This window comes from Anser cygnoides, chromosome 12 (assembly GCF_040182565.1).
Source record: "Anser cygnoides isolate HZ-2024a breed goose chromosome 12, Taihu_goose_T2T_genome, whole genome shotgun sequence".
NCBI classification, from domain to species: Eukaryota; Metazoa; Chordata; class Aves; order Anseriformes; family Anatidae; genus Anser; species Anser cygnoides.
In genome coordinates this window covers 9,757,283-9,785,063 of record NC_089884.1, presented here as the reverse complement: position 1 = coordinate 9,785,063, position 27,781 = coordinate 9,757,283, and the positions used below count along the sequence as shown (strand labels likewise).

At 38.5% G+C, this 27,781-nt stretch overlaps 1 protein-coding gene across 1 annotated transcript; it reads left to right on the top strand.

The window, feature by feature from the left end:
• The first annotated feature begins 250 nt into the window (after positions 1–250).
• On the top strand, positions 251–27,781 carry DYNC1LI2 (dynein cytoplasmic 1 light intermediate chain 2). Its single transcript, XM_048068901.2, has 13 exons — positions 251–517; positions 1,226–1,299; positions 1,711–1,827; positions 7,996–8,226; positions 13,892–14,055; positions 14,361–14,454; positions 15,002–15,137; positions 15,855–15,966; positions 17,031–17,090; positions 17,878–17,919; positions 18,343–18,460; positions 19,503–19,619; positions 24,777–27,781. Exons 1-13 carry the CDS (start codon positions 423–425, stop codon positions 24,881–24,883), a joined length of 1,467 nt encoding a protein of 488 aa, XP_047924858.1. The 5' UTR covers positions 251–422; the 3' UTR covers positions 24,884–27,781.

The window sequence follows — 27,781 nt, the reverse complement described above, 5'->3', positions numbered from 1 at the left end:
TTCACACTGCACACACTAACCCCGCACACCGGGAAGTCACCGAGAGCCCGGGCAGGGCTCTGGCCCCGTCCCCTTTCATCCCGGCCCCGTCCCCTTCCCTAATCCCGGCCCCGTCTCCCCCTCACCCTCCGGCACCAGAGGGCGCTGCCGAAGGCCGCCCCCCGCCGCGGGAGGCACCGCCCAGGGCGGAGGCGCTGCCGGGGCTGCCCGGGCGCCGCCTGATCGCGTCGCGGCCGCGGCACCGGGCGGTTGCGCGGCCGCGTGAGGCAGCGCCGGGCCGGGCAGGGCGCAGCCGGGAGCGGGGGGCGGCGGCGGCGGCACCGGGCGGTGGCGGCAGCAGCGGCGGGCGGGCCGGGGAGAGGGAGGAGCGGGGTCCTCGGCGCGCCCGGCTGAGGTCACTCTTTGTGGCTGCGGCTCGCAAGATGGCGCCCGTGCTGGTGGAGAAGAAGCTGCTGGGGCCGGACGGGCCCGGCGGCGCCGAGCTGCCCAGCGAGGAGGAGGAAGGGCAGAACCTGTGGTAAGCCCCCGGCCGAGGGAGGGGGGCACGCGCGCGTCCTTCGTGCCCCGCCAGCCGGGCGTCCCGTGCCTGTCACGGCGGGGTCCCCCTGCCCAGCGGCGCCGCCCCGGCCCTCCTGCGGCGGGCGGGAGCCCCGAGCCTCGGCTGTGGCGGAGCCCCGAGCCCCGGCCGTGGCGGAGCGAAGCCCGCAGCCCGCTGACAGGAGCTTCCCGGCCCGGTGGGGGAACAGGGCCGGCGGGGATGGGGGCAGAGCCGGGGGTTGGGTCGTGGCGCACGGCGGGTTGCGGGATGGGGCCTGGGGGATTCGATGTGTTGCTTTTCAGTCAGTTATCTGTTTAAAAAGAAAAAGAAATGCGTGTGAAATGCAGTAATGGATTGTGGGAAGAGTTAGTCATCAGCTGGGAAGTAATGCTGAGCAGTAACGTGAGCTCTTCTGCGGGAGAGCAGCTTCAGGAGGCTTCAGTGCCCGTGCTCTAGGAGCTATAAAAGCTTTCCTCAAAAAGGTGGCACTCTTCTGGGGAGGCTTTTTATTAAAATGAACTCAAATCTTTACCTGTAACAAGCCTAGTTTGTAAATAGAATGAATGTGACTGGATTGGTCCGCGTAGATCTGCTGAGCTCATCAGCGCTGTCAGACGAGCGGTGCGTGCTGGTGCCTGTGTGCAGTGTGTGCCTGTCAGCCTAACGAGGACGATGCTCTTTTTCTAGGTCTTCGATACTGAGTGAAGTTTCTACCCGGTCGAGATCTAAATTGCCCTCAGGCAAAAATATTCTTGTTTTTGGTAAGTAGCACATGCAAGCATGAGGATTTTCTTTTTTTGGTAGAAGCAAAGCACGTCGAAAACAATGATGCGAACAAATTGACGTATCATTTTGTTAAAATTAGCTTATGTAATGTGATCTATGCCATTCTTGTCTTCAGGCTGGTGGATTTATTTTCTTTCTGGTTTATCCTGTTAGTTTTATAAGATATATTTAAATAAATGAAATGTAATACTGAACAATGAAGTGCTTCTTTCTTATTGTTGTGGTATAAGCTGTTGGATTCCGCTAGAACGCTTAGAAGAGTATAGTAAGTGTGGTCCAAAAATGCACAAGAACGCTTCTGATTTCTTAAGTGTGTTTTGAAAGTCTTTTCTACAAAGTTAATTCTGAAACTTTTTTTTTCTTTTTCTGTACAAACTTACTGGCAGGTGATGATGGTTCTGGTAAAACCACGCTTATGGCTAAAATACAGGGAGCGGAGCACGGCAAAAAAGGAAGAGGACTGGAGTACTTATATCTAAATATTCACGATGAAGACAGGGATGGTAAGTTTATTTTGTATGTAATCTTTTTTACAATAATAGCTGACTTGCTTTTTTATAGTTCTGGTTTCATCAGTGTATTTTGGGTTACGCCCAAGTACCTAGTTCCAGCATTATTGACTATGTTTTATAAACTATATCACTTTCTTAAGTGAAATGCATTTTATGTTTGGACTAGTTTCTCCTTTTTGTCTGTTTCACACTTCCCCTATGCAAGAGGCGAAAGTACACTTGAGCTATTGATATAGCTCAGGATCCATCTACTTTTAGGGTAGATGCATTTCCTGATGTTGGCTTACTAGGAGATACATTGTCATTTCATACAACTGCTTTATAGTTAAAGGAAAAAAGTGATACATCGTCAGAATTTTGGTTGTTTTTTTGTTGTTGTTTTCTTGAAGGGACAATGAGTGGCATTTCGGTTAATTGTAACTGCATCATTTTGTTAGAATTGAATGAAGAATAGAATTAGGATTTTATTTTCTCAGAATGGAGCTTGTTTCTTTGTCCCTTGTATTTCTTTTTGTTACTGTTAATGATAGGTCTTTTCTAGTAGGTGGGAGGCAAGATACAAGCAGGTCTAACAATGAGAATACTGTTAGGATATTAGGTTAGAGACAGGAAGAAATGAAGAGTGGGCTAATTATCCTCACTCCTGAATCTTCCTCTGCCTATCTCATTTTGGGCAAAATGCTGGATCTCTTCATGATAGTTTCCTTCCCCCAAAACTGGGAATGATGGTCTTCCAACTTGTGACCTTCTGATTTTCCAGTGCTGAAGAGGAAAGCAATGATGGTGTTTCATCCATCTTTCCTGAAGAAAGATGAACTGGGTAGATCCTAGAATGGTATTTTGGAAATGGAAATGTACTGCATAAGTGATTAAGTACCATATGTGTCTGGTTGTTATGGAGATTGGTCCTGTGCTCCTGTGGTAATAAACTGTCTTCAGATACTAAGTTAGGCACCATTAGTACATGAGCACATTGCCTGTATCTTCAGTGGCCACCTGATCTTGCAGTTCCTAAAAATCTTTTGTGGTGTAATTTTCAGTGTTGAGGCTGTTCTTCACTTTTTGAGGTTCTTATTTTAAGTGCTTTCTCCCTGTGTATAATTTTCTTTAGTACTGCGTAAATAGTTCAGGGTGAAAAGCCTACCGTTAGGGGTGTTACGATAGCTTGTGGCATCAAGCTTCTTGCAGCTTCAAAGGAGATGGTATTGCAAGCAGGCGATTGCCAGGTGTGCTATTCTTACTGGTGCTGTTAAACCTCAAGTATGTCTCCACTCTGGAACTCTTTTGGGTCTGTTTGTGAGTATCTGTAAGTGATAAGTATTTGATGTGATTACGTGAAGCTTGTCATAAGAACTCTGGCACCAGTAGCAGGAAAAAATGAGACCTTTTAGTTTATCAGACTCAGCTGCAGAATTCAGGTCTTTGCGCATCCCTTTAATGGTTGTGTTAGGATCTAATAATATCTGCCTCTTTCCTTTTTGTCTCATTGGTGTCATCAGCAAGCAAAATAAATAGCAAAGTAGGTCAGGACCTCCTGGCAGGCAGAGTTAACGCTGACTTCTCTAGGACACACTTGGTTTTGTTCTTTAAACTTGTTACATGCTTTAGGTGTGTGTAGTCAGACACAGATGTGGGAACAACGCCTATATAACTGTTCCACAGTTCTTGGAAGTCATAAAAAATTGAAGATAGGTATTCAGGAGCTTACTATCATACACCCATTTTTGAGGGTATCTGCTTTTTATTATACCCCATTCTCTTTGAGACCAGCAAACCATGAGGATTTCCATGGGTGTCAAGCCAACCCTGGCAGATGAAACTAGTGGAATAGTGGAGTCAAGATCTTGTCAGCTTCTTTCCCAGATGCTGGAAGACTTCTTTGCTTTTTACCTTTTTTCTCTTCATTTCAGAAGAGTTTATTCTTTCCAGGGAAAATAGTTTGGACATAGTGCCAAGTTATCTACCTCCCTTTGGAAGTCTTAAGGGAAATCTTCTGTGTTGCTTCGTATTTTTACCTCTCCCCCTCCCTTTCCTGTCTCCCTCATTAAGGGATATTTGAATCTGGCTCCTCCTTCGTCCTACACTTAAAGTAGAGTCGCAGAGTTACTACTTCATGCTGGTTCACACAGGGTGCATAATTGAGTTACCTTTTTGTCTTTTCCACTAAGAAAAGTTAAACAAATCTAATGAAAGTTAAATTTATAAAAAATGCTTTTTTTTTAAGGACGTCTGTGCCTGATACAGGTGTCCACTGACTTCTTGTTTTCACCGTCACTGCCCGTTTCTTGGCAGTGCCTCACAGCTAGCTTGGATGCCAAGATGCATGTCACCACTACCTCGGTAATTAGTTGGTTCAGTTCTGTTTCTGCCAGATGTTAGTCGTTCAATGTAACGTGCACTACTTTGGTCCCTAGGTCTCAGGATAACTTAGAATAAGTCCACTACTGAATCTCTGCCTGAAAAATCTTCTCCTTAGGGTACTATCCCCAGTTGTGCCTAGGCTAAGGCATTTGTTCAAGACGAGGCTCGGGGACGCCTGACAAGCAATCCTGAGAGAGAGAGGATTCTCCTAGATCATTAGCCTCAGGTACAATATCTTTGGAGAGTATGGCTTCTACATACATGACACCTTAGTTCATCTGGATGAAAGCACTTAGAGCGCTAACTGTAGAATTAACTTAGAACATTTAATAACCTTGGAGCTCAGGCCCTAGATTCCTCTGTTAGTGGAGTTTCCCAGGGATGTGCTAAGTCTGAATTTTTTTGCCTTACTTTATGATGAGCAGATGTCTTGTGTCTGTGCTTGCTTTTGAGAGCTGAGAGTCTTAATTGGTAGGATATAAAGGGGGGCTCTGCATCATTTTCTTACAGGATATGTTTTTCTAGAGTAGCTTTCAGAGTGTCTTAGAAAAGTGAGGATGTGCAGCAGGAGAGTGCGGCAAACTATACGAACCGTTGAGGTGGCTTGTTTGGTAGCAGTGAGGTATCAGCTAGCAGGCGATTATAAACACCGTGGAGGTTTTTGAGTTGGACTGCCTCAGATTACAAATGTAATACAGTTGGCTCTGGCTGTACCAAACATGCAGGTGAGGTACAGCCATTCTGTTGTGGCGCTCCTCCTTGTAAGAAAATCAAGTAGTCTTGTTTCTTTGCCTCAGGTTTGGACTGGCCTCAGTCACACCATGCACACGTTCCAGTTGAACTGGTTGTTCCGGAGTGAGCCAAGTGCTGATGGTACACTGGTTTCTAATGGGAGACTTTTTTTTTTGTCATCATCTTTAAAGTCATTCTCTTGAAAATGATTTTTTCACCATTTTGCTTCTCTTTATGGCTTGGATAAGGGATATGATACTTAATTACCACCGTTACGTTTTGAATAAATACAGAAGATGTAGTTGCAGTTCACAGAATCAACCATCTACAGCAAAATTCATCAGAGATGAAAAACGCTTCTCAGGGCTCAAGGGATAAGGTATTGACAGGATTTAAAATGTAATCTTGGCAGCTATTTTAATAGTCTTTAGTTAGCAACACCTGTTATTCCAACAGGATCTGATAATTGTTTACTCTGTTTCGGTATCTCATGTCACAAGCGTTACGAAAGGTCCAGTTAACATTTGCATCAGATGACTAATTGGGAGCTTGACGCGGTGCTGACAAAGTTGAATTTGCCGTGAAGTCCTTGCCAAATTGTGAACAAGCAGTACTGTATTTTTAAGTGTTTAATATTCATAGCAAATGCAAATGCCAATCCATACCTGATGGTTGCCTTTCCTTGTAAGAAAGGAGGAAACCTTTCATTTTCCTATGAAGCTATCTTTAACAGACAATCAAAAAAGAACCATTGTGTACTGTGAGTGTTAGGCTTTAGGCTTGCAGTCACCCTGGCAGATGGATTTCATCTGGGCGGTAATTCTGCTGTGTGTTCTAGTTCCACTCTATTCCAGATGTTAAGTAGAAATTAAACCCTTAAATTGGACAGAGGTGTTTAGTAAACAAAACCTTTGTAACCTTTAGAATCTGGCTTAAAAAAGTGACTTAAAATCAGTGAATTAAGGGGTTTGTTAATTTTTGTTGCTTACTAAGATGTGAAAGTCTTCCCTGTGACTCACACAACAGGAGAAGCTATGACAGTGATATCGAGAGTTGTAAATTTTCATAGGTTGTAGATAGACTTAAGTTAGTTCTTTAAAACTTAGCATATTTGCTCCAAGAAGGCACTGTGCTATTAAATGTCTATTAATAACCTGTAGCTCATGGAAAGCCCAAGGACTTGTTGTCCACTGGTAGATTTTTGCTTCTGGGAATGCACAAAAAGGTGCAGGGATAAGAGTCCTGCAGAGATGGTTAATGTACTGTTGTGTTTGTGCTCACATTGTGTTCTAGCTTCCCTCCTTCTTTTCCAAACTTTTGCCAGACTTTCCTTCAGTCTTTAGAAGCCTTCCAACAGCTTCAGTTCGTGCATCCAGTGCTGTGAGAATCCTTGCTGGTATCATTGAGGTGGTCTGCTGCAGTGGGCGGGAGGAGGAGGAAGGAGAAAATAATTGCTGCATGGTGTATTTCTTAAGTACACAGTAATGATTTTAACTGTTTACTGCAAACAATAGCATTGAAGTGCACAATTGGAAGTTAGATATTTAAGTTAAAAACATATTTTTGGCCTATTTGGTGATGACTGATGTTTGAATAACTTAGGATACTCTAGCAGTACTTAAGTAGGAGCATAACAGAGATGCTAAAGGAAGATTGCCCACGTACAGCATCTTGATGTAATCTGGGCTGCTCAGTAATGTTGTTGAAGACCTTATTAGCAAGGGTTGTATGTGTATTTCTGTGCTCGTTTCTCCTTCTAATCTCTTTAGTCAAATTTTTGCCTTTTTCTAGAGACAGTGTTTTTGATCCTGATGGGTTCTTATGTTGTGACATGATTCTTAAGTTAGGACAGCCACAGAGACTGGATGTATTGTGTGAAATTGAGAGGTTTGGAGCACATGACAGGGAAATACAGGGTGCAACAAATTGGAGGAAAAAAACAACCCTGCAGGCCCTGCAGCAATTTTGAAAATCTGTAGTCTTCAGTGATGGGTTTGCTGATTTAGTGCATAATATTTCATAATTCACCTCTCATCTGTAATACTTGTGGAGACCTGTGGTTCTCTCTGGACAACTGTAAGAGAATGGAGAGTATTTTGGAAGAGATAATAGGATGAGCCTAGTGGATAGAAACAAAGGGAGTTGTTTTTTTTTTTTTTTGAGGAGAAGGCTTCTGAGGATAATATAATTAATGTTTTTTTTAATTTGAGTAGAATTGTTTATCCATAGTGCCTGAAACATCGTTCCTAGATGATGCTCCATTTTCATTTTTTTTCTTTTATTGCCAAAGTTCATGTTTGGGTCAAAAATTCTCATGCCAGCTGTCCGTTCCAGCTGATTATTTCCCCTTGCATTTCAACAAAAACTCTTCAGTCACTATCAAAATGCTGTGGGGAGAAACACAAAAACTAAAAAACAAATCTTTGGTCTAGTACTAATTCTACAAAGAGGCTGTAAGTAGAGGGCAATGTTAAGTCATTGTGAATTAGGAGCATATAGCACAGCTTTAAAGTTTGGTAGGCTTTATGTTTATCCCGTGTTTGGCTCCTCCTACGCCTGTGCTAGAAACCAAAGCTGCTTATTGCTTGTATCTTGTTTGCAGCTTATTTCTGTTGTAAGATGTCTTCAGTATGTTAAAACAGTGTCTGAGGGACCCTTAGGGCTTTCCAGCTGAGCTCAGCTATACTGTAACTCCCTTTGGAACTTGGAGTTACATTTGTGATATGTGTATCCTTGATTTACTTGTAATATCCCTGTTTAAATTGAGGAGTGCTGTGCAGTATCTAGAAACTGTTGTGTCATCTGTCAATAAGAAAAGCCAAAGAACAGAAGTTATAAAAGTTAAAAAGATTCTGAACCAAGAAAAGTCCTCTTAAATGGAAGCATCTGCCAACTAATTTGGGCATTTATATATGCACCTGTGTTAAAAGGTAAACCATCAGGATCTGCTGCTAGCTGGGCTCTGGTCTTTGATTTAACGCTGATGCACAGTCCTCTGTTTGCTTACAGACTAGCAAAGCAACAAGTTGGCATCAATTGAGCTTCAACTGTGCCTTTTCTTTTCAGATCATACCCGCTGTAACGTTTGGATTCTGGATGGAGACTTATACCATAAAGGGCTATTGAAGTTTGCTGTTTCTGCAGAATCCCTGCAAGACACCATAGTGGTCTTCGTCGCAGATATGTCTAGACCGTGGACTGTTATGGAGTCTTTACAGAAGTGGGCCAGTGTCTTACAAGAACATATTGATAAGCTGAAAATTCCTCCTGAGGAGATGAGAGACATGGAACAGAAGTGTAAGTGTTTGTGCATCCCTACATTCTTGCCCCTCTTTCATTTTTTTTTAAACTAGCTTCTGCCGCTTTCTTTTGTAATGATAAATTTCTTCAAATTATCGTTTCGAGAGTGAGCTGGGTAAGAATTGCAATGACAACTCAAATTTGAATAGACTGTTAGGCATTAAAAGAACTCTAATGATTTTGCTGTGCTAACAAAAATTCAGGTGGATTAATTTTCTATATTCCTTGCAAAAATGAGATTTTGATGATTTAATTTTTAAAAGGCCATTTCTTAAGCTAGCTATATAGAATCACAATCTTAAAAGTAGTGACAAAGTTCAATAGCAAAGTGAATGGTTTGCTTTACTGTGGTATCCCAGCCAGGTCTCATTCCCTACTGTACTTGTCTTCCGGTAGGTCTTGTTGCCCTTGCTTTTCATGGGCCTCAGACCATGATCCTGGTACATCTCACTCTTGCGTTTCCTACCCTGTGACACTAGGAATGTTGTATAAATTAGGCTTCTTTCCTGGCATATCTGTGGCAGGAAAGAATTTGGCACTAGCAAGCAGTTGCTGCTGCAGTATTATTTTTTGCAGCTTCTTTTCTTTTCTAAAATAGTGTTGAGAGTTTTTAGGGAGTTCTTTTTTCTGTATCCATATTGAATTACTCCAAAGTAAATTCCTTCAGTGGAAAGTCCTTAGCAACATGCTCCTTTTTCAACTCAATTATACATTCAGACTGGTTATGGGTGGTTGTTACTTTTTTTTTTTTTTCCTTCAGGGTTGGTTCCTGGCTGCACTGCAGTGTTTAAACCTTGCAAATACTGTCTAGTGGCTTCCTTAGATTCACTTTAGGGAGCGGTGTAATCTGTTTGGCATGTGGGCATTCAGATGTATTTGTATAGCTCATCTCCTTTCCGAATGTTAAATACTGCTTTCCCAAAAGGGTTCTGCCTGCAGCATACTAGTTAAAGTATATACTTAACAATTGAAACCATCTGGGGTTTGATCATCAGGCTATATTTAAAAACAAAACAAAATATTTTTTTTTTTTGAAGGGAAAAAGCATTATTTTGGGGGGAATGGGAGAAAGGCAATTCTGGTCTCAAATACAGCAGCTAACCTGATTTGCATTTTTAAGAATCACATGAAACTGTATGGAAATCAAAATAAGTCTGGAAGTCTGGAGTTCTTTGTGCATTTCAAATTGAATTTTGAAGAGAAAAAATGTTTTCAGCCTTTGCTACGAATGCCCCATGTGGAGGAGCCAGTTAGAGTTGTGGCAAAGCTTTGGTACCGTGTTTGGAGATCTCAGAAGGCATTCCAGTAGTGCTGTCTTGGAGATTTCTAACTGGAAGGACCTTAGAAATTACTAGTTTCTCATGCTCTTTAATAGAGTTGAGGGAAAAGGAAATTTTGGGATTGGTTTTACACACTTGTAGGGCTCTGCTGCCATCGTATGGCTGAGCGGTGAACTTCAGTCCAATATCGTGCAGGTAGAACAGGGGCCGCCTAAATGTCTTCTCTCCCAAAATTCCCTCATGCTTCTTTTCGTAGTCACTGTGCAGGACAGTTGTATTATCTCTAGTGCATGTCTTTTAACTTCTTGCAGAACTTAAAGGCCAGATGTGTGCTCAGAACTTTGGCCACCATAACTTGTAATTCTTTTAACAGCAAATTGTGCCCAAGAAATCCCTGTTTTAGTTGTGGCCATATTAGCATAGCTGCCTTGAGAATATAATGCACACGTGCCTGAAGAACGCTTTGTGACTATAGTCCTCAAAAAAGTCTATGTCAGCAAAGTTTTCCTTACTAAAATTCTCCTGCCTGTGCTTTCTGAGATATGCTGACACTTACAAAGTGGAGAATTCGCTGTGTAGCAATAGCCCAATATGGAAAAAAAAGGGATGATGAAGCACAGCTGTAAAGCAGGCAATCAAAACACTGGGACAGGGTGCAGAGTGAAGAGATGTGTTAAATTCGTGCCAGTGAAGCCCCAGTGCAGCATAACATTACATGAAGGCACGTATGTGTTTCTTGATTTCAGCTTATATGACCGTATGTTCTTATGCTCGATTCTAGACTTAAACTGGGCATGTAGCCCAAGCTGCATGTTTTCAGCACTCCCACTAGTTGCTGCACTCCTCAGCTGAAGTGATCAGTAGTTCTTGTTGACTGCAGGGAAACATTTTCAAGTATCCATGTGAAGTGTTGCTAGGTTCTTTCTCCATCACTAGGATGTTATTACCGGCTTCCAGAAAACCTTCTGTTAGCTCACCATTCCTGATGGAGTTGAACTTTGGACTGCTTGTCTTTACTTTCAAGGTTTTTGTGGCCTTTCTCCACCCAGCCTTTTGTCTTGTGTTTGCACGAGTCAGTATCTTGTGATAAGTGTTCAGTATCTCGTGATACTGACTCCTGGCTTTGCTGGGTGGATGACGCTGGCCTCCATCTGGTTCATGGGAAGCCCTTCCTTGTGTTAAAGAGCATCCAGAATGGGAGACACCACACCTATACGGAAGTAACAGGCTGCCTTGAAAGAAATTGTTTCTTTCTGAATTATTTTAAGTGTACAAAGAACTTGTCTGCATGCGCTCCTATCACTGAGCTGCTCTGCGGAAATGCCTTGCTAAAAGCTTTGCTAGTGTGGATTTAAACTATGTCAATTCCAATGTTCTAACTTAAGTCATATTCTAATTCTGATAAATCACTGCTTAAACAATACATTACATTATTTAAGGGGAGGTCTGTGTTTTGCTTCCGTACTTACGTCAGCCCAGCAGAAAAACAACTGACAAAAATTAGGAAGTGCAGAAATGAAATATGCTTGTAAAAAGGCTGTTACGTTATTCAAGATACTTGTATTCAAAGCCAAAGGCTTGAAACACAATAATGTTTATCTGAGAGTTAAATAGTGTCCCCTGCTCAGGCTGAATTAGTCTTTTGTGCCTTTTTTGTGTCTTAAATACAGCTGAAGGAGTTGTTAAGCTAAAGCTAACGTGGAGTATGTGAAGGAGAAAATATTTATAGCTTACTTTAAAGAAGGGAGGAACAAAGGGTTTATTTGATCTGTTTGGGTGCATGATGAACTTCAGGTCCGTTAAAAGTCTTGGAGTGGAGATCAAGTGAGGAAGTAACGGTAATGGGAGGTAAGGAGAAAAAGTATTAAATGTCTGTGAGGCAAATACGCTGTAGGAGAAATTATCTTGTATTTCTCCTAGAAATCGTTGCTGAGAGGTAGTCTGGTAGCACTTGTGATGCAGGTTTACTTGGCTTTAACCAGGCTAAATGTTGAATGGGACTTGGGATTGAATGAGAGTCTTGAAAAGTTGTTCAAGAGCCTGTCGCTAGCTGGCATGTGAACCACTTGAAGTAGTTGAGCACAGAAGCAAGATCCAGCAGTTCGAGCTTTGCAGTACTGCTTTTTCCTGCTCTCAGCTGTACTTCCTTGCTCAGCAGATGCCCTCGGTAAGTGGAGCTGGGCGTGTATTCCGTAGCCATTCCAGCTGCCGGTGAGGGATGAATGCCAGCCCGCTGCCTTGCTGCCAGCACAGCAGCAGTCGCCTCCACGGAGCGGTTTTGTTCCCTCGTGCGTGGTTCTGCAGGGAGAGAGAGGCACAGCCTTGCTGGTTGCAGCTCTGCGATGGTGATGGTGGTGTTGGGCTGCGAGGGAAGAGCCGAGAGCCTCAGCGTCAGGGGTGCTGCTGGTGTCCTGAGTGATTGCCTGTATCACGGGATCAGCCGTAGTTTTCAGGGGAGGCTTTTCCTTCCCAAACTTGAGGGGTTTTATATGACTAAATAGCTTTGTAAACATTTGTTTTTCTCCTTTGTTGTGACCAAAGTTAAGCAAGCTAATATTGTCTGATTATAAAGCAGTAGTAAATTGAGACCAGTATTGCCAAATATTCTCTCACATCTGATGAAGGCAATGAGGTTTGTCTGAATGATTGCAGGGAACATAAATGGTACTCTGTGAACTGCTGAAATAGACTTGTTTTCAGTAGTTTTTGTTTGTTTTCTTACCTTAGCTAGGAGCAATCTGCTTGGTTGAGTAATGAAATGAAAACTTTTTTATCCTTTTCTCCTGAAGTGCTTTGGAATTAACCAGCTTTCTGTGATGGTCAATGAGCACATTTAATGTGCAGCATATACATGGGAGTTTACATTTCCAGTTGCTGAGTGTGAGCCAATGCTAGAGGAAAACATCTCTTTAAAAGCATTGTGGTTTCTTCTCCACCAGAAGGCACTGCCTCCCCAGCTTTAAAAGTAATTGCATTCAGTGTTTGGTTTTGTTGTGTTTTTTTTTTTTTTAGTTGGTTCCTGGGAGGTACTGAATTGATGGTTGAAGTAGAGGTCCATATTCAAAGTTTTTTTTTAAGCTTTGCTCTGGACTTGAGTTCTTTTGCTTCCCACAATGATGACACAATTTGATGTTTCTGATGAAAACTGTAGGTTGTACAGCTTTGAACAGAATTGTTTTTTCTGCTTTGTGTTTCCTTCCACATCCCGTTCTGTTGCAGAAATGTTCCTTATTTTGAAAAGGTGCGATGACCTCATACTGCAGGCTCTGCATTACAAACTTCTGAGGCTGTACCGGTTCCCAAACCTCAGATGTATCGGATGGCCCTGTCACGTGGCTGCATGTACCGAACAACAGTCTCTTTGTGAATGTGCCGGAGATTCGGAGCTCTTACCAAGAGTTTTCCTCACTTTACATGCAGTCTGCTCTCACCATAGCTCTGGTGACGCTCTGTGCAATAAAGGTGCCTTCACAGGAGCAAGTCATGGAGCTTTGTGTGCCCCTGTGCTGCATGCTCCCCATGGCTGAGGCAGGAGGCAGCTTCAGGGGGGGCTGGGGTGCGAGGCAGCACCTTCAGGATGCACTGTGCCGGGGCAGGTTTGCTTGGGCTCTGGCTTTTATCCTCAAAACGGACATTTGGGGAGTAAGTTGTAGCCCAGCTTTGATAAAGGAATGTGCGGGTCCCAGTGTGCCTCCAAAATGGTGATAATACTATTTCTTAGTCACTTCAGTGTTTAATAGTATTTGCTATTACTGGAACATTCATCCACGAAATGGAAACAGAGAACACATCTGATTTTCTCTGGACTCCATGGTAGTTTTGCAGAATGTCTTTTCAGATAGCATTTACAAGTCACTGAGTATGTATTTATGCAGCGTATATTTTATATTTCTAGCATTTGACTCCTGTAACAGAAACGTAAACCGAGTAGTAGTTTCTAAGGTTAGTACAGTACAAGTGGCTGTTTCAGCTTGGTGTTTTCTGTGCCCGTTTACATTTTCATCATGCTTTCTTCTTGCAAGACCAGATGCAAATTGCAGTGAGTATAGGTTAGGTTGCTAAGCTAAATTTACATTTTCTTTGGGAACTCAACTATGATGAAATGCATCGAACTGAGGAATGTGCATTTGTGTATACCATAGCTCTTGCAGCTAGTTTTGCTGATTTGTAATGGCCCCAAATTGCGTTTGATTTACCTTGTTGTAAGTTCTGGGGGAAGAGAGCTGTGTTCGAAGGGGCAACCAGGCTTGAGCTTGCATTTTGTAGAGATTTCTAGTTAGGAATAGATAAAATTATTTTAGGTCATATTAATTCTGGTTTTTTTTTTTTTTTTAAAGAACTAGTTCCTTTGTTTTGTCTCACAAGTATCTCTATCTTTATAGTTATAAAGGAGTTTCAAGAGTATGTAGAACCTGAAGAAGGCTACCAAGGATCACCGCAGAGAAGAGGCCCTTCTGGCCAAGAGGATGAAAATGTTTCTTTACCGCTTGGAGAAAATGTGCTGACTCACAACCTCGGTATTCCTGTGCTGGTAGTTTGTACAAAAGTAAGTTTCTAGTTCTGTTTGCCACTGTGGAGAAGTTTAATTACTCGACCTTTAGAGCGTCTGCTTTATACAGACATGCTGAATTAATTCTAGATTTCTTTTAAAAGTAAGTTTCTGATGTCAGTGTCTATTTTTAATTTTGCAGAAGGGTAATAACCTTATTTAGTTGTATGATAATTACTTTATAATTTGTTTTATTGTTGGCATTTTAGAACAAAAGGATTAGTGTAAATGTTTATGAAATATTAAGGAAAATGTAGAGATGTGCTGGAATTAAATGGATTTTTTTTATCCCTTTCTTCCAGTGTGATGCAGTGAGTGTACTAGAGAAGGAACATGATTACAGAGAAGAACACTTTGACTTCATTCAGTCACACATTCGTCGATTCTGCTTACAGTGTATCCTTTACTGTAAAGAGATTTACTGAAATCTGGGAGCAAAAAAATAATGTTCTAGTGTTTAATTGCGCATAAAATCAATCTGAGAAATTGCACTTCAGAATAGCTTGGTATTTAGTTATTTATTAAGTAGCATTTGTTGTCTTAGAAATGCTTGAAGGTGTATAAAATTACAGTTTTGAAATCATGCATGGGATTTTGAGCTTTTCTTCTTTTATGAAAGATTTGTCTTACGTTTTGTAAGTTTTTTTTTCTTTTTTTGGGTGGGGTTGGGGTTTTCTTTTTTTGTGTGTGTGTGTTTTTTCCTTCTGTTGTTGCTTGTTGGTTTTCCTTCAGAACTTGTAGTTTTTAAGAGCCTGGGAGAGTAGGTAACTTCTGTGTATGTCCCCCCTTCGTTTCCCCAAATGCTAAATGGCTATAGCTTTTGCATTTAATTACTTCTCAAATATAGCTCTAGTAGATACGTGACCATTAGGCCTCTGTTTTAAAAGTACTAATGTCATTTGAAACCTGTATCTTACATGTTTTTCCTTAAATAAGTAATCAGATGGAGCTGCCTTGATTTATACATCGGTTAAGGAGGAAAAGAACCTTGATCTGTTGTATAAGTACATTGTACATAAAACATACGGTTTTCAGTTTACCACACCTGCCTTAGTGGTAGAAAAGGATGCAGTTTTTATGTAAGTCCATTGTAAAAAAACAATCTGAAAGCATATTGGTCATATTGAACTCTACACATAGATGAAGGATCTGCATCAATTACTTTGGTGTGTTATGTTTTTAGGCTGGAAATTGAATGTGAAATGCTATGCTAAATTTAACTTAGGTACTTTAAACGAGTATCTTTGTTTTCTTATTTTTCTGATGAGCAGCAGGTCCACCTTGCAAAACTAGCCTTTGAAAATAATATTCAAAGAAATAAATGAGTTTTTAGGGGTTGCTGGTTTTAGCCATTTTTCATGTATGTGATATACTTCTAAATACCTCTTTTCATTATTTATTCTTAGTCTTGTTTTAAACTGAAGTGACTGACTAAGTCTTTTGAGGGACTTCAGCACATACCTATTGTACTTCCAGCAAATCAGAAGTATCTTTTACATGCACCAGCTTTTGATTTTGTTACTTTGGATAAAAAATATGTGGAGTATACAGGCTGGTTCTGAAAAGAAAAATAAACAAACCTGAATGGTTTGTAATGTTCAAAATCATTTTATGTGAGTATTCTGAAGCCCTGGATTAAGTAAGTGTAGTGCATATTACTTGAGAATTCAGCTGAGAATTAGGGTTGACCTTGGCTAAGACTGCCTTGTTCAGGTAGCAGGCAGTAAACGATTGGTCTCTGTAGACATACTTTCTGTGGCTCAAAAGGCAAAGTTTTCCTTCAATTCTTTTTATAGACCTGCTGGTTGGGACAATGAAAAGAAAATTGCAATTCTACATGAAAACTTCACAACAGTGAAACCAGAAGATGCATATGAAGACTTCATTGTAAAACCTCCTGTAAGAAAGGTAGGAAAGGTTGAACTTTTCCCTCCACTGTCCCCTGACAAATAAGTTATTAACAGCCATTCAGGCAAACAGTACAATGTTGAAAAACTCTAAATCTAATTTTTTTCTTTATCCAAATGTGTAAAACATCAGGCTTTCATTTTCCACTAGCTTAAGATACTGCAAGCAAACACTGAAGTCATTCACTCTAGTGAATCAAAGACAGTCCAAAAATATCCATTTCACATGAACCTTTCTGGATGTGCCGTGCAAAAATGCTTTTTGAAAACAGAATACTGTTTTAAGGCTTCAGCAGTTTACACATACAGACATGTAATTGAGGCTATCATGTAGAGGCAAACCTTGTAAAAGAAGAAAGCATATCACTAGCATTACATTATTAATGACAATTCTTCATGTAGGGCAAGAGCAGAAAGTAATCCATGTAAATTCCCTGTATTGTTAATTTTGTTAGAATGGTCACATAGGAGCAGTTTGTGTAAAATGGATAATAAGGAAAATTGTAAATTAAATTGTATTCTGGTCTGCATTGTAAAGTTTATTTTACAGTGTTCCTACCTAAAGTTTCTAGCTCAAGTGGCAGTGTTTGGAAAAGGGAGAAGATAATTGAAGCTTTATATGAAAGCTGATTGTAACTCATGACACCTGTAGGAACTTGTGATTGCATCAATCATTAAAATTGATAAGGTCTGTGTAATGCTTTTGGGAGCTGAGGGATTGAATCTGGGGCCTTATGGATAAGATAATACCAAGTATTTGAAGAAATGCTAATGAGATTAAAAAATAAATTTGTAAAGATAAATATGGGTACTTACCAAGTGCTCACCTTCTGAGGAGAATTCCCACAGGCTGACTTCCATGCTAGTCTACTGCATTCACTTAAAATACTTTTTCAATTGCAGCCTCTTCAGTGCTACTACTCTTATGTGTGAAGGGAGTTACAAATATTTTAAGGAATAGTGTTAAACATTTGCTTATCTTTCTTTGCTATTGATCGTCAAGCCAGAAAATGTTACAGTAATTCCAGTTTCTGTTTCTAATAAGAGAAATATTTTTCTCAACAGTTAGTCCATGATAAAGAGCTGGCAGCAGAAGACGAACAAGTATTTCTTATGAAGCAACAGGTAAAAATGGAAGATTTAAAAAAAATAAAAAGGAAAAAAAATCCTTACTAATAAGATTTTACTTGAAGTTCTCCATTGATGCCTTCAGTTTTCCATTCCTTGTTTACGTTACGAGACAACAGCTTCTCAGTTTCTCACATTTGAATGTGATTGTGAAATAATCATTTTATGCATACAATTAGAAAATATAACCACTCGTCTTGGCAAACTTTAAGGATGATCAGAGCAGAAATCATTTATAATCCAAAGGAGAAGAGTAAGAAAATGATTTGAAATTTCACAACATATATAGGTTGATCTGTAAAATACAAATACTTGAAAAACATCTTAGCATTGCAGTTTTCTTAGAGTTGGGGGCTTGAAAGACTTTAAGGAGTCAAATTTGTCCATGCTGTATCTTGTTATTTTCTTATGTTTATAACAACTGCTCTATTTTTCAAAAACATACAAACAAAAAAAAAACAACAAGAAAACCACACCCTAACAACAGTTTTCTATATAGTTGATTATAAATATCATAGAGTTTGCAGACTTGAGTGTCTATGGTTCTGGCTTGTAGTTCTGAAATGGCTGTGTAAGAAAAAGGACTGAGGCATGTTTTTTCTCTATAACTAGTGGTATTTCCTCTAGTAGTAAAGTTTGGAAGTATATAAATATCAAAGAGGAAGTCTGTAAATATCAGAAAAGTGAATGATGAAATAAATCAAGGGTTAGTCAGCTTCACTGTATTTTATTCCTCTGTAGTTTCTGGAAAATAATTAAAATTCTTAATATGTTGTTTTTGCAGTCATTCCTTGCCAAACAGCCAGCAACGCCTACAAGAGCATCAGTAAGTAGATCCAAGAGAAGAGTAGGAGGTGTTTTGTTCCTTTCTAGGGAAAAGGGAATGATTCTAACATGCAGAAGCTCATTTTATAAATGTAACACGTAATTACAGATACATAATCTTTCCAAACAGTGGAAAAATCAAAAATATATGTCGATATTTTATGATGTTGCTTAAAAATTACTTCATTCTAACTCACTGTGGAAACGTAAAAATATCTGATGATTTTTGAACTGAAAATTTCCTACGCTGATTCTTTCTCTTAGTGGAGGCACATGACCAAAATAGCCTGTGTTGATATTTATACATTTTTTCTCCATTGGCACACTAAGTGCCAATACAAAGGTTAAAAAAGTAATTTGTACACAATGTTGCATTTACTTGATGTAACTAGTCTGTTTAATTAAGTGATTTGGAATTTTTAAGGAATCTCCTGCAAGAGGGCCTGCAGGATCCCCAAGAACTCAAGGCAGAGCTGGACCCGCCAATGTACCCAGTGCCTCACCAATAACGTCAGTTAAGAAGCCAGATCCAAATATTAAAAGTATGAATAAGCATTTTACTTTTTTTTCATGTGTTGTTTCCCTTAGAAGAAACACTCCTCTTTTGCAGAAGGACTTTGGAATTTATTTACTAATGGTATAGTGTCAATTTAATAACAAGAATGAATTTACAGCATAGATTCAGTTTTTTTTGGTTTTATTCTTTGTCGTTCATGTAACTTGAAGTAGAGTTTTGTTATTATCAAGCAGTGGGACAGAGTTGAAATACATTAATTGTTTACATTGCCTAAATACATTTATTGTATGAATCAGTTGGACTATTAGTGGAGACTGCTTTAAACTCCACAGAGGTTTATACGTCACATACTTTATTCTGGAATGCACAATGAGACCCGTTCTTCTACTAAATCCTCTCCAGAATGTTATTTTCTCTAGTACCTGAAATAACTTGGAAATTGAACCCCTTCCCCTCCTTCAGCACTAAGATGGGAATTCCCCATTGTTGACTGGTTCCTTTCCTCATAAGATAGAGTTCTGCATTATTGAATGTTTTTTTCTCTGCATTAAGGAAGTAGGTAGGACAAAAATTTGTTTTGAATTATGCACTTTAGTACCACAGTTCACTTACAATGGATAACTTACTCATCCATTTCCAGATCATGGCATTGCTCTGTAACTAAGTTCTGGTTTATGAAAATCAGTGCAGCATGAAAGACTGCTCTAAAATTTCTGTGCAGTTTATTTTTAAATGGACTTGCAAATCTTTAAGTTGCACCTAGATGTTTTATACTTTGTTTCTTGGCTTTCTACATTTAGAAGAAGCAAATGCATACAAATGCTTAACTTAACATTTTGTGTCCCTCCATCCCAGAAGAGCAGTAATGTGTTTTCAGTCATCTCTGACTTGGCCAAAGAAAGCAGAAGGACTAGTGTCCTAAAACTGAGCAAGGGAGAGACTTTCCTGTATCTGAGGTTTATTTCCTTGATTGGTTAAGGGTGTTACATGTATATGGAAAAGTAAGTTCTATCATTAACCAGCATTAACTATTCTGTCATGTTTATGTTTGGTTTTTTTTTGTTTAGATAATGCTGCAAGTGAAGGTGTTTTGGCAAGTTTCTTTAACAGTCTCTTGAGCAAAAAGACTGGCTCTCCTGGAAGTCCTGGTGCTGGAGGAGTGCAAAGTACAGCAAAGAAATCAGGTATCGGATCTCTTACTGCAGGCTGTTTCTGTATTTTTAGTACTTTATTTGGTCCTCATTGGTCTAAATGTGTCTATCTTTTAAGCTGTTCAGTTAAGTGGCAGAGCTTGACAGATGATACGATGCCAAAATGTGCAGTCTCTTAAAGGATTAGATTACTGCAACTCCATGACTCATGGCTTCTGTTAAACTTGCTATAATTCAGTACTCTGAGTGAAATTGTACTGCTGGGATAGAAATGACATCTGATTCTTGATTGTATTCAAAAGATGCTAATATTTTACATAAGAATTCCTTGCCTTCCTGACACTTAACTGCTACTTGAAAGAAATGTGTTATATTGGGTTCAGCTTGTAGTTTCCAGTCAAATTACTGAAATCTCTCCAGAGTTCAAGTTTAAACAAATTGTTTGTTGTGGCAGCTTGAGGTTATTCTGTTGTTAATTATCTAGTATTTTATTGTGATCCAACACAACTGATAACTGATTTAGTGGATTTGTTGTGCGTGTGATTGTACTCTATGACATATTTACTGAAGAGCAATTACACTATTTTAGGTGGAAATAAGAGAAACCATCAGAACACTATGTAGAAAATTAAGTGCTCTAAAGTGTATGGTTGTTCCACCCAATGTTAGAAATTCACTTCTTTGTTGATTACTTAGCTGTTTCTTTTCAGTATTGGCATTCCCATCACCACTTATATTCAGGAGCTTATTTCCAGAATTATTTCAGTACTAAGTTATTGGTAGATATTCTACTTCAGATCCCAGACTTGTGAAATTATGTGAAATTTAAAAAGAAAATTTATGCCAGACAGTGAGGATGTAACTATTAAGAGGTCCTGAAACTATCCATGGAGAAGAAAAGGATTTTTTTTTTAATTGGGAAGAGTTTTACATGACATTTCATACACTGAAAGCTCAAAAAATGGCTAGAATTTGACTTACGGTAAGTCTATTGTGTTTTTTTTTCCCTCCATTTATAATGAATTTTCTAAATCTCCTAAATAAATCTTATTAAATTTGTTTACTAAAAAAGTAATGATAAAATATTTTTGTGTTATATTCTCACTTTATTTACTTAATATAATTTTATCTACGTTACAAATACATTGATTACATTCTGCCTGAAGCTAGAGAGCCCTCTCATTTAAACACTGAAAGGTACCTCCCGCTTCATCCAGAGCAGCATCATGTTCTTAATTACTGCACTGTCAAATTAATCCTACTTCTATAAAAACAGTTAGACATAATGGTTAGGGGTTATTTCATCCATGTTCTTTTCTTAAAGCAGAATCAGTTACGAAGTTCCTGACTGGTGATTAAAAAGAAAAGAAACAAACTTAGAAATAATAGATGTAATGTCATCTATCCAGAAAGTCTATTCCAGTTCTTATTTTTTTTGTCTTATAGTCAGTATCTCTTTATCTCAGCACTGTTTGTCTAGTTCAAGGGAGACAGAGATCAGTGTATCCCATCTTTCTTTGCAGCAGTCTTCTGAATATTTAAAAACTGTTAATATTTGTCCTGTGACTCTGTCTGGACCACAAAAATAGACTTCTGTCAGCCTTTCCTCATAGGGCATATCTATGGCACTGATAAGTCTTACTGTTCTGTGGACTGCCTACTCAGAAGATCTGTTTCTTTCGGTGCTCAGAGATGAATACAGTGCTTCAGACAAGGCTTTGTCAGCCCTAAGTAGGGGTAACTTAATCTGTCTTAGATGTTGTGCTCCTGTTTAGACATCTCAGCGTGATGCTAGGATTTTTTGTCTGTATGATAATAATCAGGATTTGTTACAACAATACAGCAAGTTTAATATGATTTCTGCCTCCTAATCAGATGTTTGATAGTCTGTATCAAATGACCTTAGTATTTCCAAAGGCACTATTTTTTGCTTCATCATTATTTTGCATTCTGTTATTATACACAGCTTTGACAATTTATCTAAATAAGTTTTTACCTCCAGTCCTGTCATTCGGAGTTTTTTGTAGAGTCTTTGAGCACGCTTGCCAGCATATCTGATAAATTCAACAGTTGGACAGGGTAGATTGCTGTTTAAAAATAGTGAGTAGTAATATGGGTAATTAGTGGGTTATTTTATGGATTTGTAGTTCATTTTTTATGAAATATCAAGACTTCTTTTTTCTAGTTCATTTACATGAAGATTGTGTGAGATGGTATCAACTATTCTCCCTTTTCCACAGGAGCTGTTATCCTATGATAGAAAGAAATCTTGATTGGCTTGACACAGCTTGTTGGTAACAGATCCATGTTATTGTTGTGCTGCTAGGCTGTTTGTAAGCATCTAAAACGTCATTGCAGTTTCTGGAAAAACACTAGAGTAAAAACTAACTAGTCTGTAATGGGCTCTCATCTTGCAGTCTTCTAGAACACCCTGTGTGTTTCAAGAGTTTTCAAAGATGACTAATGGCTATGTGTAGTTTTCTCTTGCCAGCATTAACTTCTAATTTAAATAGATTATTCCTCTCCTGAGACATCTAGAGAGAGCAGTCATATCAGTTCTTAACTTTTTTGTTTTGTTAGACTAAATTAGACAACTTATCCTCTAGCCTTCTGTTAAAAGTTGATCTCTTTTCTCTGCTGGTTTCTTCTTCATTAATTGCCATCATTGGCTTATTTTTCTCCAACATGAGTGGTTAGAATTTTATGCAGCACTGCAGATAAATTTCATTGTAGTGCCTGCTGCAGCACCTCTCTTTCTTTGCTGAAAGTACATCTGAATGATCTCAAGATTGCGGTTGGCTTTTCTTGGCTGTATCAAGCTGGCAGCTTGCACTCGTCCCCTGACTTTCTGAACAGAACAATCGACTTTAACTCACAAGAGAATATGCCTGGTCCTTGTCAGCTGATGTTCTCACATCTTATATTCAACTATGATATAATTAAGCAGTACTGAGAAGGTAAGCACTCCTTTGTATCTGAAAAGCTCTCATTGAGTTTATAAGGCACCCGGTGCTGGTGATAAGATTACTTGCTCTTTTGTGGAGGAGTTGAGGAGGATATGAATTGTGGGATTAGGAAGTCTTATTTACGGCAGCCTCTTCTATGTGAATAAATGTACTGAAATGATCTTTGTGGAGATTTTAAGTGCCTAACCTAAACTCTTTAAAGAGCTCTAAAATTTCAGAAGGTTGCTGCTGAAAATATTTTGCTTGAAGGAAACCATTCGTTTCTCCCACAGCTATGAGTATCTTGTGGTTGGAATTTTGAGTTTACTGTAGGTTGAGGGAGACGTTATGGATTTCAACGTACTGGTCAGCCTAACTGATTGGTTTATGAAATCTCAACTCTTACATGAGAGAACTCTCAAATGCTGTGTCATGTCTGTTTCCATGCTGTGCAACTTCACGTGTCCAGTATGCTTTTATGTTGCTGGAGTGTCTGTTTCCATGTGTAAACCTTGATAACTCAAAAAGCTTCACATGATAGGTACTGTGCTGGATTTTTTTTTCCTCATGGACTTGTTGGTATAAAAAGTTACTTTATTTGTATATACAAGGAGGTACTTCCACATTCTAAAGTTGCATTTACCCTTCCTGTGCAAAAGATGAAGAACTAGGGTTCTTAGATCTCACTCCACTCTGGAAAGGAAAATGCATACGATTGTATAGCACAGATCTAATTGACTAAGGCCACTACCATCTTGGACAATACTCTTGTAGGGAAAGTGAGAGCAAATATCAATTTAATTTATAATGGAGAGTAAATTTTCATTTTCTTAATCACAACTGTATATTTCTTCTCCTTTGAAAAGTGACCAGTTCTGGTGGCGGTAAAGGGGAGTATGTGAACCTACATGTCACTGAGTAGCTTAGCTATGGTTTACATGTCTAATATGAGGTAGTTGCAGGACACAGCTGCTTGGTATTATTTTGGAAAATTAAGAATTCGGTTCATTTGGCATAAAAATGCCACAGTTTATGTTTAAACCTACTTTTGTCTGAGAGGGTTTTGTTTTTTTTCCTGATTCAAGGTGCTCTTAGTCTACAAAGAAAGTTTTTTGTATTATAAATTATAAATATGTTATAGTTAATTTACTAATTTATTAATTTTGTTTATTTAGTAATGCTTTGAATAGATGCCGTGAGAATACCGTGGCTTAGGATTAGTATTTAAATCTAAAACCTTTACAGTGATTAAAGGTAGCCTTTTAACTTAGTTATGTCTTTGTACTTTGGAAAAAACGCTTAAATCTCTTAACAGTCAAATCTTGCCTTCCTAATGTTTTCAGCATGTACCCTGGAAAAAATCCACCTAATATTTCACACACATTTGAACTAGAAAACAGATGCTTGTTAAATTCTTTGGCTATGTAAGGAAGCTGTACATAGTTATATAATCTACTTTTTGTCTAAAAATATAGATTTTTAATCTTAAATGCTTGTATGCTTTGAGCATTAGAATATAATGTTCCAATTTTAGTGATTAATTTGTCTGTGGGTTTATAATTTTCAGAATGAGGGAATTTAAACTGTAGTTCAGTTGGAGAATTGTTAAAAAGCTTTGAGTCTAATATAAAAATGTAAGAAACGTTGTTCCATGAAATACTTCAGTGTGTCTGGTTTCAATTGAAGAAGTCCTTTGAAATGATGGCTCTGAGATATTAAATGAATATGCAATTCATGTCCCCCTTTTTAAGGGAAACATTGTCTGCAGACATAAAAGAGTTGTTTAATACTGAAACACAGCAAGTATGACCAAACAAATGTGATTTTTGTAGCAGGTGTCCTACATACCTCAGAGAGCTTGTGGTTAAAATCTGGGTTGAAATAAACTCCTTGCAGTGTGTACTAATAATAGAATTGTATACAGTTGATTTTTATAGAAAAGTCTATATGTGGTTGTTTTTAAAATGTCAGTTGCTCTAAAGTATGTCACAGATATTTTGATGCTTCATGTTTTTGTATAATTCAGCATTTTGTCTCCTTAAAGTGAATCAAAACTTAGTATATCAGTTTTTATCTAGCTACTGCATGGCATTTAGTCAGGCTCTGTTCTTGGGTAGGTAGGGAAATAACAAGCAATTAAATAATATATTGACACTGAAAAATGAGTTTATCAATAGTTGTACTCATCAGTAAGAATATTTCATTGAAATGAGATTGCTTTAACCTTGCCTTTTTTTCTTTTTAGGACAAAAAACAGTTTTGACAAATGTTCAAGAGGAATTGGATAGGATGACTCGCAAGCCAGACTCTATGGTAACAACAAACTCTCCTCCAACAGAGAATGAAGCTTGATAGCGCTTAAAGATGCATATGTAAATGACCAAATAACTATGTATATTGATCTGATAAGACCAGGAATTTTCTGCTATGGCAGATGCTATCAGTTTTCTTGGGGCAGGGGAAATGAGCTTACTATGTCATTGCCTTGTCCCAGTAAAAAGTGCACATTCAGGAAGTTTGCATATAAAATCCCTCAGTATAAGATAACCATTTAGAGTTTATATAGGGCAATTCTTTTGGTTTTTGAGGTAAGCAGGTGCAGCTGCATTTCCTGTTGTGAAGAGCACAGAGAAGTAAAATGCAGAATTCTTACTAAAATAATACTACTGACTGCACACAAGGCAAGAAAGAGAAATGAAATCTTTCAGAGTTACTGGAATTGGCTACTCATATGTTTGCAAATGCATTAAATACTTGGAAAGGTGGTGGTGGTGGTGTAACAGAAAATTAATTAGGTGAAAGAAGCCTAGGCAGGGAATGGAGCCCTAAAAGGGGAAACAGATTTGGGTCAGTAAGAAACTAGAATGTTGGATTGACTGGAGAGGAGCAATGTTGTTAAATCCTGTGTTTCACATAGGGTAAATAATCACTGTTTTAAAAAGACTACTTTACATTGGAGAATTCCAGGCCAAACACTAAGCATCATGGGAATTTATTCTTGTTATAAGTCTTGTTTTAGTTTAAAAAAAAAAAAATCTAAGTGTGGATGCCCTTGCTGGTGTAGCTGACAAAGGGAGAAACTATAACTTGTTTAGATCCAAGTGCCTGGCACAGCGTGTCTTTAGAAGGTGCTTGAACTTATTGTGCACTGTAGTACAAACAGTCACTGTTTGGTTTTATTTTAAAATCGGTAGTTTGGCAATTTGTATTTAATTTTAAGTCCTGTTTTCTGATAGCTTCTGCCTTTTTTTATGCCAAGAGGCTAGCCTATGAAGAATGGTGGGTGACTTACCATTTTCCCAAAATGAAATGTGCTACAGAACACTCAGTATTTTTTTTTCTTACTTTTTGTAACTAAATATTAGCTACGAAGCTGAAATTGATTCCTGCCTTAGACCTATGGAAGTTGTTAAAAAAGCTTTCAAGGCCCTTGTTCCAACCACATCTGCTGCAGGTGCAGCCAACTCCAAATCTGAAGGTAACCTAAAAAGCGCGAATGTGTAGATGATGAACATAGTTGATAACTTGTTTTGTATTTTTTTTAATGTAGCATTTCATTTGGAAAGATGGGTTGTGGTTGTCCCCGTTGCTGTAACGGAGCTCTGTCCATGGTCACAAAAAACCATCATTCTATAAAAACAAACAAAACTGCTATGGTTACTGAAATGGCACTTTGATTTTGTATACGGTATGCTTGTTTTACATGTACACACTACCATAAATTAAAAATACCAAGCATATTCTGTGCTCTTAATGTTGAAGGGAAAAACCACAATTTGAATTATGCAGAGTTTACTTTTTATTGATATGAACTTGTTGTACTAAATCTGATGTCTGGATATAACTTCCCTAATATATACTGTTACTTAAATATACAGAATTAGTTTGACCACTAACACAGTACTGGATGTTAACTTCAAATCCTGTTATATCAAGAGGCTGTTCTTGTAACTCTGTCTAAGCATTATCTAGGAAGCTAAGAGTATTTACTTGCCTCTTTGACAACCATTAACATAAGCATGTTATTTGTGCCAGTTTTTTGTTGAAAATATTTTTTTACTTTTTTTTTTACTTTTTTTTTTTTTTAAAATAAAAGGTATGACCTGAAGTTATACAATTGTCTAGGTAACAGACTAAGAATGTGGATGGCTGGTGGGCTATGTGGATATACTTCCTGGTGTAATGGGTGCCAGTTGCAAGTTACCACACCAGAAGTAATTACACTGTCCTTCTGACACTGAGAACTGAGATTAGAAACTAAAACATCAAAGGCATGGCAGGAAAATTGGAAAAGTGTGTGATTGTAATGGGATAGAGTTTGAAAACCTCAGTCCGAAACTGTATTTTTGTCATCTAACCTGGTAAGCACTTTCTCTAGCAATATGGCTAAAACTTACAATTGAAGTACTTTCTGGTTTTATAAAAAATGTTAAATATATTTAAATTAATCAAAACTGATAATGTATGTTAACCTATCAGCCTTGCAGAAAGATGCTTCTGACAAAACAGAAACAGATTTCCAGTTTCTGATTGCAAGTGAATGCTCCTAGTTTACTGAAAGAGTTATGTAGCATCCTGTGGTTGCCAAAGTCTGTCAACTTTGGTGAGCTGCACAGTTGTTCTTCTGGTGTCTTCAAGCATTGGAACCAAAGGCCAAATTGCAAACAGCCTTTACATTTTCAAGTGGAACTTCATTTTATTTGCGGATACACTTGTATGGTAGACTGTTTAAACTATTATATGACTATATTTATATGCATTATAGTGACTGCATCTACTGTTCATGTTTAAACTAAGAAAACAAAAGATGAAATCATTCAACTTGAAGCAAATATAAAAGTTTAAAGATTGGCCCTCCATAAAAATGCTGTGGTTATGCTGCTTGATTTTAAGTTTGCACTTTTTTTTATTGGCTTTTAAAAAAAAAAACTGTTTAAACTGAACAGAATTTCGTATTTTATTTAATTTAACTACGTTGAAAGTGACTGCTCTGTACATCATGAACTTAACAATATACATGCTGTAAATGAAAGTTCACTGTCCTGTATACTAAGGGTTTTGTGGTTTTTTTTGTTGGATTTTTTTTTCCACCTTACAATTAGGACTGCAAATGTATGAAACAAACCTTAGTCCAGTTGTATGGCTTTAACCAGGTGCAGTATGCAGTCATGTGGAATCTTGCTTTCTAGTGCTGGCAAAATAAGGACGTCTTTAATTACTGGCTTCAATAAACACGAATCCAGACTGCTT